Raw genomic sequence first — 14,143 nt, 5'->3', positions numbered from 1 at the left:
TGTAGGTGTTGCTCAAGGTGGCGGATAATGCGTGCGGTGTGGATGAGCACATCCTTGGCCTGTGCCAAAATGCTCATGTGTGAGACTCGAGAGGTGGATGTTTACAGGACACATGTTGGATCCGTGTGGGTTGCACACGCCGCGTGCATGTTGGATGCCGGAGAAGATGACAGGCGTGTGTGCATGTGTATGGATGGGGTATCCTCCACCAGACGCGATGACTGCGCGTCTCACGCGGTCATATTGGGAAGGGGATGTGTTCGATCTGTTGGCCGTCGTTTGTATGCCTTTCTCTTGCGTTGTCATGTTATCGTGGGCTTGTCTTGACCCCCCCCCCCACACACACACACACACACGCCCCCTCCCATACCCACCACCCGGCAGTTAAATGATATTTCAGAAGACTTGCCACATCTGACGAGCTGGATGCACGATTAAAGCTGTCCAGAGGAATATCCTCCCCATTTTTTTCCCCCCACGTCCCTCATCTTCCTGTCTCTCCTCCCGCTGTCCATCCTGTGTGGGGCTGCCTCGATCAATATTTCATGGAAGGCGAGATCTCACACATGCGGCAGACTTTATTCCCCCCCACATTGATGCAGTGGCAGAGCGGAGGGCTAATGACCGTGTTCTGAAATCTGCCAGGGAACCCCCCTCACCCAAAAAAAAAAAAAAAAAAAAAAAGCACCAGCGCAGCCCTTCACCCCCACGACATCATCCCATCCTCCACCCCTGGCTGGAGAGAGACTGACGGTGCTGAAACGGGGCTGCATGCTAGTGCCGCATCCGTCGCGTAGACCTGAATAAACGCCTGCGCTACAATTTGGATCCACTTCCACTTGCTTTCATGACGTAGCCAATTAAATTATGTTTTTATTGATCTCGGTTTGCTTGGCCGGTGATTTGAACCCGAAACTTCAGAACCGTGAGGCATCCGCTGTGCTGCCCTGACAAATAAAAGAATTGTTCAGTTCCCAGAAAACTTTGGAGCTCTGGATTACAAGGCAAGGAAGAACCCGTCCGGATCCGGGGATTATTTTTTCACATTTGGCAACGTTGGCGGGAAGGCGCTTTTCAGCATTTTCCTCTCCTGATCCAAATTAGAATTGCTGGCCCTGGTTGGTGGAGATCTGCGCTCTACTGAGTGTTGTTCTAATTCCGCCACGTGTGGGCGGCTGTTTGTCTTCTCACCAACCGGAGGTTCTCGGTACACCCTGCCTCTTTTTTTTTTTTCGCGCTACATCACTGGCGACACTACATCAGAGGGGTTAATTTATACGTGCGTCATCATTCACTCGGATCCCCCAACTGGATCTCCGGCGCATGGCGTGACAGATTGACGATTTGATCTCGCTGTGCCGTGTTTGCGGTTCCCGCTTACATATGGCGGTGACGTTGAGACACAAGCGACAGGCTTATTTGGCGTTTTGATGTATCTGCGTGTATGGAGTAGGATGGCTGACATTGGCACTGGGAACAAAGTATCAAAGGAATAATGGTGGTATTGGGTCACCACGTGACCTTTAACCCCTTAATTGTTAACATACTATTGTATCCTATGGAATATTTTCTTATTATGATCAGATGTCATTTTAAGACGCTATGAAAAATTAGCATAATGTTGTGAGCACATCACGCCAGTGCTCAAACTTCTATCCCGCAAAGGTCAAAGGTCAACTATCCATCAGGGGATGAGATGAGACCTTGACTGCATCTCCTCCATAATTTAGCCCCTGTCCAACCTTCCAGGCAAGTGACATGGAGCCCATGGGACGTCTCAGTTGGAGCGTGGCTCGAATAATTGATCAACTGATGTTTAAACGGAAGATTTGGTTTGGAAGAGTCAGAACTTCTCCGTCAATGCTTGGTGCATGTGGTCAAACTCTTCTCGAGTTGGCTCTGCACTGCATCAAGACACGGAACACACGCTGACCCTTCTTTCCCCGAGTGCCCTCTCGCTTTTTATACACACACACACACACACACACAGCTGTCACAGCGAACAGCGGTAAGGCGGGCGGCCACATGAGCCGAATAGACAATGCCGAAGCGGCGACACACAAACAGAATAAGAATTAAGTCCCTCCGCAAAGAAATTATTTTCAGTGCTGAATCAGCCCGAGTGGAGCGAATTGTTGTTGATCTGGAGGCCTACACTCCTCCCACTTCTTAGCACACACACATCGCTCTCCCATAGTCCTTGCTCGTCATCTTCCACTCCTTCCTATCACTTTACCTTTGACCTTTATTGTACTCCGCCCACTTTTTTTGATTCATTCCAATCCACTGTAGTTAATTTAAAAGCATGAACTGTTTGAGGCGAGCTTTTCCCACAGCTACTGTAAATGTTATTGTTGAGATGTTAATTACAAAAAAAGGTTAATTAATCATGCGCCATTTTGGACAAGCTGGGCTCTCACGAGACAATTTGCTACGCACAAAGTGTAGTGTCCTTTCATCTCTCATTATGGCGGTAGAGAAAGTGTACATTTTGTCCATAAGCAGCAATGTGGCTCAAAATAATTGGCATTGGACAATCGGGATTCATAGTTGTTTGTTGCTGCGAGCAGACAAAGATTGACTTGAGCTTGAGTCACTCCCTCCTGATAACCTGCAAGGGGGGGGGGGGGACTGTTGAGTGATTGTGATGAAGATTTCGATAAAAGATACAGCACTTGGTTTCAACTGATGACTTCCTCTTCTGGTCCGCGCCGGCCGCCGCTGGATCCCGTGTCCTCAGCCGAAGTGTTAATTAGACCTGGAGGGACGGAGGGGGGTGTGAAGTCAGCGGGGTGGGGCGGGCAGCTTGAGAAGTGCATCGCCGTTGCCAAAAATCACAAACGAGAAGTGAATCATCGGATTCCTTTGTTCTGTCTAATGCTCATAGTATCGTTTTTATGTGGAATTTAAAGGACTTTGTTGAAGTAGTGAAGGTGTCGCGAGATCACAGCAACCTCCTGGGATTTGTCATTTTGGTCCGTTTGATCAGTCTCATGTAAACATGGTCTGAGAAGAAAAGGCTAATTTGTTTGGAGAGGTGCGCAAGTTTGATGTTCAAGATGTGTGTACACAACTCTCAAACGCCTTGGCGCGTTGATATTTTTGAAATTTTGTATTTTATTTTTTTATTTTTTGTACAATTTAGAAACTTTATATTGCTGTGACATATCTGTTGTGGACAAATGTGTCCTATTTATGCAGATATAGAAGATACAATTTGAATCCAGATTTGATCTACATTTGCAGCAATGTAAATCCAGCGTGAGAAAACATATCCCAATTTTTGTATCAATGAAATGTTATCAGATTGTTTTTTTGCAATACTTTATTACACAAGGGAAGCCGCTTGTGTGTACTGTTGCTATGGAGATTGCCGGCATTGCTTCAGTAATTGACGGTAATTGCTGCAGCCATTGGCCTGCTCACATGATTCATGAGTAACATCAGTTGCTGTAATCAATCCCATATCAATGATGATTAAAATCTAGTTTGACTAATCCCAATAAACGGCCGGGGGATATTGCATGAAATCGCTAACCCCGCCCCCCACCCTCAACATCACCCCGGTTGAAATTCCCTATTTTATCTCCAACCATCTCCATTTTCTTCACTTGCTATTTCTGTTGCCATTTTCCTCACTGCTCTTTCTTTTAGTACACCTTTCAGGGTTTTTTTTTTTTTTTTAATTTGCTGTCTGTCTGCACTCAACTCCTTCTCTCCGGCCAAGAACGGAAGCGAGCGGTAAAAGGGGAGCATGTATGTGTGAATAATGGAAGAGGCCAGCGTCTCCCTAACGAGGTGCGCTTGATGGCTAACCCTTGTGTGTATGTGTGTGTGGTCAAGGTGTTTTTCACACACCGCCTCAATTATTCAGCGTCACGCTTTTTCCCCGATCCTACCGCAAAACCCTTTCGGATCCTGGCGGCAAATGTTAAAACAGCCGCCCCATATGCGCAATATGCTAACAGGTTCTCCAACCTGAGCACATATTTGGTGCTTCCCTCTTGCTGGTGTCCAGGCAAGATGGCGTCTTACTTATTTTGGGGGTTCCATGAGCTTGACAATGTCCAGAGAATTGAATGTAATGAAGGTAGCTGCAAAGAGGCTGCTTCATTAGTAGAAGCGGGCCTGGGGTAGTCTGTGTGTGTAAAACGCTGCATCTTGGGAAATAAGAGGAGCCGGATAGTTCATGAACGCCCATATGCTCACACACACACACACACGCACACACACACACTCGTACACGTGTTACCTCACAGCCACTTGCACAGCAACACACACAGCAATAAATATTTTTGCATGTGACTTTTCCATAACTGTTTAAACAGTGACTCGTTGGATCTGCAAAAATAAAAAATAAAAAGATAAAAAAACTCCAAAATGTTCATGATTTATGCATAGCATTTCATTGTTTTTTTTTTTTTTACACGAATTAATCAAGGCTCCCAGAGGACTTTATCAAAGCCGAGAAAGGTTCTCAATCCCTGCTTTTGGATTTTTTTTTTCCATGCGTATCATTTGGAACCTTGCGGGGAGACTTGTGTGAAGAAAATGTCATTTTATCTTAGCACCATGTTTCACGTCAAGACAGCACTCAAGATAATCCTGCATTAGCTGATTGGCCTTGTTTGATTGATTCACGCTGTATAATCCCGCCTTCCTCAATTCCTCCAGCTGTCCGCTTGGTGTTGTACACCGTTGCTAAATCCGAGCTCATTTGTTTTGGCGTTGAACTTCCGTCTACGCTAACCACTATTTTTTTGCTCGCTTCTAAGATATCACAGTCAGAAAAGAGAAGAGCTCCCGGCGCAATTTCATTCATTCATTCATTCATTCATTCATTCATTCATTCATTCATTCATTCATTCATTCATTCATTCATTCATTTTTATATTTCATTATATTTTGGATTGGGGCATTTAACAAATTGTCCTTTACAATCATGTTTGATTCAACTTCAGCACAACATTCTGTGAACAACAGTCGGGTGAATAGCCCGAGTCGCTAACGTTAGCCGATTTCTCCGTGTGGATTCACACGGCTCGTCCAAGGACACAAACTCGGGGAAGTGTAGCTAAGCTTTGGTTGTTGTGTGTTTCCCTGCATCAGCAGCTTGGAAGGGTGAAGAAGTAGGTGGAAGGAAGCAGAAGAAGGAGGAGGAGGGGGGGGGGATTACGGGATGTGAAGGGAGAAAAGAAGTGTAGGGAAAAATCTAAAGGGAGGTATTAGAAATGTGCAGCTGTATTGATGCCGGTGTAAGCACATTTCTATTTGAATCAATGGAGCTGCTCTCCAACTCATTTTGGCTTTTGAACAAAAAGGAAGGTACCTGGTGTACTAATAGAGCAGCTACACACACACATGCGGCAAATGTGGGACATTCATCTGCTCGCCATATCTTTAACTATCTTGTCATCTTGTATTCTGTCATCACGTTGGCCAACTGTGCAGTAAGGGGGGGGGGGAGTGAATGATTACTCTGCATGCTCTCTGAAAACCTCCCATGCATATTTTGTTTAGCTCCGCGTGTGTAAACAGCTGTCGGAAGTCAGTCGCACACGGCATCGACTTGCCGCGGGCTATGGAAATGTAATGCAAGGTGCAGAAAAAGGGATGCGGTAGCTCATATTCAATCGCCACAGAAATACGTCACACACATGCATACCCTTGCCCGACTTTGCTATAATGCCACGCCAAGCCACCGGCACATTCATCATACCGCGAGTCATTATGAGCAACCCTCATTAAACACAGAGCCGGTGATTTATGATTAATATTTGCAGAAGGTGGGTGGAGGGGGGACTCTCATCAAGTCCCTTCAATTCATTGATTCCATTGATCAAGAAAATACAGAAGCAGATTATTATCGGTGCGCGTTTCGGAAGCTGCGGGGCATTTTCAATCTCGGGAATTGAAATCCAGAAGTGGGTCGGCGTACAAAGAAGTTTAGGGTGTCGTATTCAAGGTCTCCGCATTCCCCGGCGCTGTAAATTGTCTCTGGAGCCTCGCGCGTGGCTTCATTAGTAAGTGTCTTTTCAATATTTATGGCCTTATTAATAAAACATCAATACAAGAGGGCCTTTGTGAGGAACGGCGGGGTGTCGCGATCTCAAAGTTAGGCCGACTTGTTAAAGGCGGATGCTCAGGTGAGGGATTGCGCAAGGTCACTCAAAGGACATTTGGAGAAAGAGAGAGAGGCTCCGTTCAATCAAGTCTTCATTCACGTTTTGTTGCTTCCTTTCATTGTGTTCCGCAATGGCTGACCCAGTCAGGTGGAGTGTCGCTCTCCTTGCGTTATGTAACTCCCTAAATTAGATCCAACTTCAAATAAATGAAAAGCAAGCCGCTGGTTGGCTTATCCACCCCCCCTCCCTTACAGATATAAATAGCATCCTCACATCTTATCTAGAAACTGTGTTGTGGAGAAGCTTTGAAACGCGGGCCGACGATTAGGATCCCATTGTCCCCCCCCCCTCCTGCTTACAGTAAGCCCCCCGTGTGTGAGCAAATGCAACGTCTCATCATGTACGCATTCATCTGCATCGCACTCTCGTGGCGATAGCGACTGGGATAGCATGTGTGTGTGAGGTTTGTGAGTAATTGGTGTGCGAAGTCGCAATTTGGTAATGTAAACTGCATGTGGAGGAGGTTTGGGGAGGGGGGGTAGCCCCTCCAGTTAGATGTCAACCCCACCTCTTTACAATCTGGAGGCGGATTCATACCTCCATTTATCGTGACATCATTTAATCCAAGGCCCAGGGCCCGGTGTTTCTATTGGGTGCAGAATGAGAGGAAAAAAAAAAAAAAAAGCAGACAAGTGATGTGATCACACTCTGGCTGAGGCTCATTGGCGTGAAGAGGTGTCGTCCCTCCTACCAGCAGATGTCATCTCAATCTAATGTCTGACCTCCATAGTGGCTTCTCCAAGCTGGAGGGCCATTGGCGCCGCTGTTAGGCAGATAAAGAATAGCAAACAATACAAGTGGGCTGGCGGAAAAAAGGCTGCCAGAGCGCTACGGAAGCTCCTTGCCAGTGGATCTCGTGCATCCCCCCAAAATAGTGGGCCCGACTCGAATAGAAGCGCCGCTCGCCAAATGACTCCCTTATTCACTTGCCCAAAAAAAGAACGGTAGTAAATATTCTATTCAAGACACAATCACTCACAAATTGCAGTGAGCTGCTAAGCGCAGGCTAACTTTTGTGTTGCTAACCAAAACACAAGCAAATAAAATACTAGTAGTTTCCCTTGCACCGCACTTAAGTTGTGTGCATGTGATTAAGTGACTTGCAATAGACTAGAATTTTCCAGGAATTAAAAAAGTGAAAAAAAAAATCCATGGGAGGAGCATCTTTATTCCCATCAGTGGTTATTTGGCGCAATGTAGATGCTTGCTAGCTATGCCATCACATTGCAAATGCATCTTCCCTTTGGATATTCTGCTGATGTGGCAACTTTAGAGTGCCACGTTGTAAAACTCTTGTGCCAACTATAAAAACATAAAAAATCCCATAATGTTTATGTCACGACAAGACTTAAAAAGTTTTACATTCGCTCATCATGAATATCACGCCGATCGACTTCCACTAAAATGTGAGAAAGGATGTTAAGGGCATTTGTCTTATGTCTGCACGTGCGTTTGGCCACTTTGAAGGGAAACCCCATTAGTGTAGGTTCTTGGGGAGATAATGAGTGCTGACTGCTTTATGTCCTGGAAATGATGGAATGGCAAAGACATAGTTTATGAATGCTGCCAGATTGACAGTATGCGGCCTCTATAACTCAGAAAAGCAGAATGGATGCTTCAAAGCAGGCCCGCGCCTATCATTGAATTATATCGGGGCATTTTCACCCGAAAGATTGTGACTTATTTTTTTTGTACAGTAAACATTGTGCACTTTATGCCATTCTGACAAAAGGTTGGCAGCAGAGAGGATGGTTTCATACCTTCAGCCAGGGGTTCCCCTTGTTGCACATGGGGGGGGGCTATGGGGAAGGGGTGCACGCATGCCTTTGACGGAACACGTTGATTGGTTCGGAATGGTTGCTGCCTCTTGTCGGAAAAAGGAATGACTATTTATAGATCAAGGGGTAGCTGGGAGGAAGGGCTATGCGTGAGCGTGCGTTTGTCCGTGCGTATGAGGAACACTGCAGTCTTGTAGGAAGTTCCCCTTCACACACAAACATAAGATGGCCCCCTTTTCCTTTCCTTTCTCACCCCTTTTGTTCTTCCTCTATCTCTCCCTCCGCAGTCTCTCCGTGTCCTTCTTTCCGAGCTGGCCCAGTGTGCAAATGTCAGCACTCTGCCGTTTACTTGCCAGCGCCCAGAGCAACGTCCTGCACACTCTGTTTACCTCCACATGGCTGCTCGCCCCCCCTCCACCCTCACCCTGCCGCCCCATCCCAAGCACCTAAAAATGTCTCCCTTCATTTGATTTTTTTTTCTCAACTTTTCTCTTTTATCGCTTCCCGCCCACCTTTTTCACACTCCCTCCTTCTCATCCCTCTGCGCACTTTCCAGCTTTTACACCATTCTTGCTTCACCTGTCGGCACCCCCCCACTCCACAGTCACCCTCCCACCCGCCTTTTTATGGATCCTTGTTGTCAATTGGTCCAATGCTACAACATCACCCCCCCCCCCCCCCCTCATTATGCATCTATTTTGAGCACCTTGTCACCCCCATCGCCTGTCATTTGGCCTCTTTCGGTCTTCTCGCTGTCGCACGTGATGACTCATGTGGCTCGCACCTGTGATGTGACCACACAATGATCGTATCATCCATCCATCCATTTATGATTGTATCATCATAAATTAAAAAGGGAGGTGCTATGGCGGGATGATATTAAATTTAATACATCCAAGCTCATTCACATCCATTTAATTTTCATCATCGAAATGAACTGTGGCTGCTCTGGTTTTTCCACGGCATTCCATTTGACGTGTTGCTTGCATTTCGTGTGTAGCTTTTTAGTTTTCTTTTTTTCCTGTTTGCGCAGTGAGTGACAGCTGCTACCGAAACCTGGCAGAGGACCGCAGTGGCGTCAACCTGAAAGATCTCGTCCATGATCCATCCTTGTGAGTATTCATCTCGTTGATGACTCATGCAGATGGCAAAAAAAGGGGTATCGTTCACACACGCACACACACGCTTTTGAATTAACCACTTTAAATGAACACATATCTGTGTTTGTACACATTTGATGGAGGGAGCCTTTTTATGAAGAAGTGTAACAAAGGGACTAAAAATATCTCCAACGCAAGGCGTCGGGACTCAGTGTCGCCCTGTGGAAGGAAATTCCCAGCATGCACAGCAACAACAAAAGCGCCGCAGCCCTCCTCTGTCTCGGTGTGACTGCAGGAGTCGTTAATTTCACAAAGAGGAGGTGAAATCTGCAATTGTTTTTTTTTTTTATGAGTAAGGATGTGGAACATAAAAATGAGCATGCCTAAAAAAAAAAATCATTTGTCCCCATCAAGTGCTCCTTATTTGTCATGTCTTGGGCTGCTCATGTGATGTTAGCGCATGACGCAAAAGGGTTTGTCATGCTAGGCCGAGCTGCAGATTGTGATCAGGAACTCATGAATCACTTATTATAATTGTATGATCAGAAACAATACAATGTTATTTAAAAAAAAAAAAAAAAGCTGGCTAAATGTTGCAAACAGAATCTACAAAAGACTATCAAAACATGGCAACCACTGGTGAAGCTAGAGGGGGGACGCATAGGGGCACTGCTCCCCTAAAATATCCTTGGTCCAGGTACCAGGCCAGATAATTGACTTTGGGGTGTTTTCCACTGATAATTTCCGGGAATTTCTTCCAACATTGCCCCACGGTATATTCCCGAGCTCCCTGTGGAGTGGAATCATGGGAATGGAACCCCTCAGAGCACTTAGAACTCGTCAGGGATTTAAAGAGGTGGACTTGTCAAGTCCCTCCCCCCCTCTCTCCATCAATTGAGAGGTGCCCCCCCCCCCAAACACATGTGGATGGGCTTTAATGGGCTCCGTGCCACTACTAGGAGCCTCGTGCTCGTGTGCATGCCCTCACAATGCACCATCTTGCAAGCGAAAGAAAGAGAATGTGAGAGTAAAAGTGAGTACCCTGTGCCAAGAGCTTGTTTATTATTAATAAAATCACCCTGGTAGATGGGTTTCATCTTAAAAGTGTCCCACTACCATAGAGATTTGTGGTACACACACACACACTCTAAGTGTACCCCTGACGGTGTATCTCTTGGTACTCTCGCTCCTTTCACTCCGTCTCAGTCTGCCTTTATCCTCTTACACTGCTCGTCTTTTATTCATAAAAGATTTAGAACGTCCAAGCTTTCAGGCCTGGACCGCTACCACACTATTAGACCCTCCGACACATACCTCCCGTTGAAATCTCAAAATATCTCCCCTTTTGCTCACCCTTTCCTTTATCAGGATTTTTTTTCTTTTTTTTTTTTTTGGCACAGACCTCCGGCTAAAATGCTGCACCTGCCCTTCAACATGATCTTTAGTCGATGTCTTATTCTCACCGAGGAATTTCAGTGGAGGGAGATTTATATAGTTGACGTGCAACGCTGGGTTAAACTCAAAGTCTGGATTGTACAACCTCAGGAGTGTGTGACGTATTTGTAGAGTTGCCATGAGTAAGTAATCCACTTTGATGAGTAGATAAAAATCCAGATTAGATTATAAATTTTTTAATATATTACTTAAAAAGTAGCACTCTGAAATCACATCTTTATCTGTTGCCAGTTTCTCATGTCGTCTCATGTATTGATCCTATTGTCATGCCGGCCAATCAGGAAGCTCCTCACCCCAAAATACCCGCCGTGATTGCAACACAAACAACTCGGAAACATTCAGTGGTGCACACAAACTATCATACAAACACACACATACTCATGATGAACAGCGCAGCAAGTAGAGGCTTCAGACAGGAGGGGTTGCCTAGGAAACAGTGGGAAGGAACCCTCGTTATTTGTGTTGAGCATATTTTCATTTGGGCTGAAACAGAGCGCCATAAAAACCTCAGGAGAGAGAGGGAGAGGGGTGATTTGTCTTGACAGCTCCTTTACTCTCCTGAGGTGTAACCCCCCCCCTCACACACACACACACATTATAGGACTAGCGTACATGCTAGAACATGCACACGCTCAGCTTCACAAAAGTCCAGAGATGGCGGAAAGCATCATCCTTCCCGTGCACATCAGAAGACGTAAATCACTGAAATGTCAGTTGTGGCATGTGTGTGTGTAGGGGGGGATTAAATGTACACCTTAGTGTTATTTTCAGATTGCAGATTTTACTCTTGCCTATGTTATGTCAGCCTATGAGTGGGTAAAAAAAAAAAAACATTAAAATTTAAAATGAATGTTGGTGGGTATCATGGCCTTTAAGTGGCTGTCACACCGGAGAAGCATGATGCACATCTCTTACACACACAAATAAAAAAAAAAAGAGGGAGTGGAGGTTACATAAGAAGTGTCTGTGCCTTCACCTTGAGCCTCGGGTTGTTTTGGGGCGAAGGTATCTTACTCGATTTGACCACAGGAGGTCGCCAGGGTTCGACAGCAGCAGTAGCAGCAGTAGCAGCAGTTTCCTCTTGCGTGGGCGGTACTAAGTGGAAAGTCCTTCCGGGGGGGGGTCTTTTAGGGGACATATTCTCCCATGTGCTTCAGTCAAAAAATTAACACAAACTGGTGAAAAGTGTTGAAACCAAAACATGGAGACCTGTTGCATGTTGGAAAGGAGTTCCCTTTTATTGATACAAGATGATTGGTTGTATTCATTTTTATTTTCTTCCCCCTTTTAGGTTGGGTGGTATGATTGTGGCATACAAAATAGTGCCGGATGAAATAGATGAAATCAAGGTAGTGTTTTTTTTTTTTTTAATCAGATTATTTGCTGCAACTTTCCCCAGCTCAGATTTTGAGTCTTAACTGTGTGTATGTATCAACAGGAGACTTTGGTGGACTGGTGCGATGAAAAGGAGCTTAACCTCATTTTAACCACCGGAGGTACCGGCTTTGCTCCGAGAGACGTCACACCGGAGGTGGGTTCACTCACAGATTATGTTTAAAAATGCAGCTGGTCCATTTTTGATTTGTTTGCGTCTTTCTTTTTTTGAAATGAGTAGAAATGTGATTGTGTAACTACCTGTTTTTGGCACAATATATGGACCGGGATTCTGGAGATTAATGGGAATTATTTTAAACTAACATTTACACTTTTATTCCCCAAAAAAAACAAAGACAGACAAATGTCTCCGGATGTCTTTTCAGCATTTTGCTGACATGTGTGTGTGTGTGAGCAATGATTAACATACAGTGTAATTAGCCCCATGGTCTCATGGGAAATAAAGAGGCTGAAGTCAAATCCTTACTGATTCTGTTTCTTTTTTTTAAATTTCTTAATGTGGGATCGTGTAAGCAATTAAGAGATAATGGCTGGCAGGTGTCAGAATGTGTGTCGAGCACTTCTTGGATTTTTTTTTTTCTTCTTTTCAGTACGAGTGTTATGCTCAGGCGGTTGAGTTTGTCAGCATTTAAAATTTGAACCAGGGATATTTTTTTATTATTGCTCTGATCGGAAATAGTTAGATTAAAACACCTTTCCTAACATAAATTCTTTAAATTTATAGATTCTTTCAATTTATAATATTTAATCCCATACCGACTCCTTTGCTAACCAAAACAGCAGCCACCTTGCACAATATCCTCAATTTCACTAACCCACACACAAAACACACACACACACAATTTGGCAGTAGCCGAGCTTCAGCGGTATCGCTGGCCCTCATCAATCACGTTAGACAGCAGCAATCTTCCTGGAAGGAAGGCCAGAAGAGAAAGGGGAGCAGAAAAGACGTGTACACGATGTCTGATAATACCTTCTATCTGATTGCCGACGAACACATCTCTTCCTGGTGCTCCAAGGGTTTACGACACACACATGTGACTGACCCATCCTGGAACTTTTCTGACATGCCTCGTAGTTATCGCATCATTCAATCCTCCCAGGAAGTGAATGTCCCATCAATCGATCTCCCTGTCGTCCAATCAGAATCTTTACATGATAACGATGTCGATAATGCATCTGTCATTCACCCCCCCCTTCGCCTCTTTCATTCTCCCGAGTCCAAGCCCACAATTCTCTTCTCCTTTTGAAGTCTTATTTTCATTTTTTTTTTCTCTTTGGTTCTGCCTTCTCCCTTGCTAATGTTATGTTTGAAGTGTCACTCAAGTCAAGGGCAAGTGAGCGCACACAAATATCTGGAGGAGAAGGCAATACTTTTTTTTTTTTTCTTCGTCTTCCTGGAAGCCGTCTCAAGGCAACAATTCTATACTAGTGAATATTGAATAGTGGAATAGAAAATAATAAATAATAAACTCACAGGGCCTCTCGGTTTTGTACTTGGGGTCGTTCTTGGCATACTACACGGTGTTCAAAATGATGATCCATCTATAATAATGTCATTTCTCCAGGCCACTAAGGAGGTGATCGAGCGTGAGGCTCCGGGGATGTCGCTGGCGATGTTGATGGGCTCTCTCAACGTCACACCGCTCGGCATGCTCTCCAGGTCACACCATTTTTTTTTTTGCTTTATTACCTCTACCAAGGCTCTCGATTTATCTTAATGGAGGTCTGTGCTGCTTTGACTAATAATTAGCATGTACGCTTTGCAGACCTGTGTGCGGAATCCGAGGGAAGACACTCATCATAAACTTACCAGGAAGCAAGAAAGGCTCCCAGGTAGGATAGAGTGGATTTCAAAAAATAATGCCAACTGTCTGTCAATGTGTGTGTGAGCCACTTTAGTGGCTAACTTGTATTTGAAGAGCGCGTGAGTGTGTGTCGTGGCGTGTTGGCCGGACTGATTCATTGACTGTTCTCTACAAAGGCACAGATCACAGCACATGTGTGGGTTCGTGTTTTGCCTGTGATGTCTCCCGATGTATGTGTGAGTGCCTGCTTTCCGCCCACTCTTTCCTTTTTTCCCCTCCATCCATCTTCTCCACTACGCTGACCGCACCATCTGTCTGCATCTCGTTGCACACACGCCGATTGATTTTTACTATTGCGTTTAATTAATCATTCACCCGCCTCCTCCCTCCCTCCCTCACTCACTCATCTACTGCCATATTAG

At 45.1% G+C, this 14,143-nt stretch overlaps 1 protein-coding gene across 10 annotated transcripts in view; it reads left to right on the top strand.

Moving 5' to 3' along the window:
* The window catches only part of gphnb (gephyrin b), a 50,590-nt gene that overhangs the window by 20,616 nt on the left and 15,831 nt on the right, over nt 1-14,143 (top strand). For all 10 annotated transcript variants that reach the window (XM_088361004.1, XM_088361013.1, XM_088361012.1 and 7 more), the window contains 5 exons: nt 8,997-9,075; nt 11,810-11,867; nt 11,957-12,049; nt 13,482-13,576; nt 13,683-13,749. In XM_088361004.1, coding sequence (XP_088217130.1) covers nt 8,997-9,075; nt 11,810-11,867; nt 11,957-12,049; nt 13,482-13,576; nt 13,683-13,749 — 392 coding nt within the window. The remainder of the gene's footprint in view (nt 1-8,996; nt 9,076-11,809; nt 11,868-11,956; nt 12,050-13,481; nt 13,577-13,682; nt 13,750-14,143) is intronic.

This window comes from Syngnathus floridae, chromosome 19, assembly GCF_059516105.1.
Source record: "Syngnathus floridae isolate MCC-2025c chromosome 19, RoL_Sflo_1.0, whole genome shotgun sequence".
NCBI classification, from domain to species: Eukaryota; Metazoa; Chordata; class Actinopteri; order Syngnathiformes; family Syngnathidae; genus Syngnathus; species Syngnathus floridae.
The sequence above is the reverse complement of the archived record's forward strand: the minus strand, read 5'-3'. Positions and strand labels throughout refer to the sequence as shown.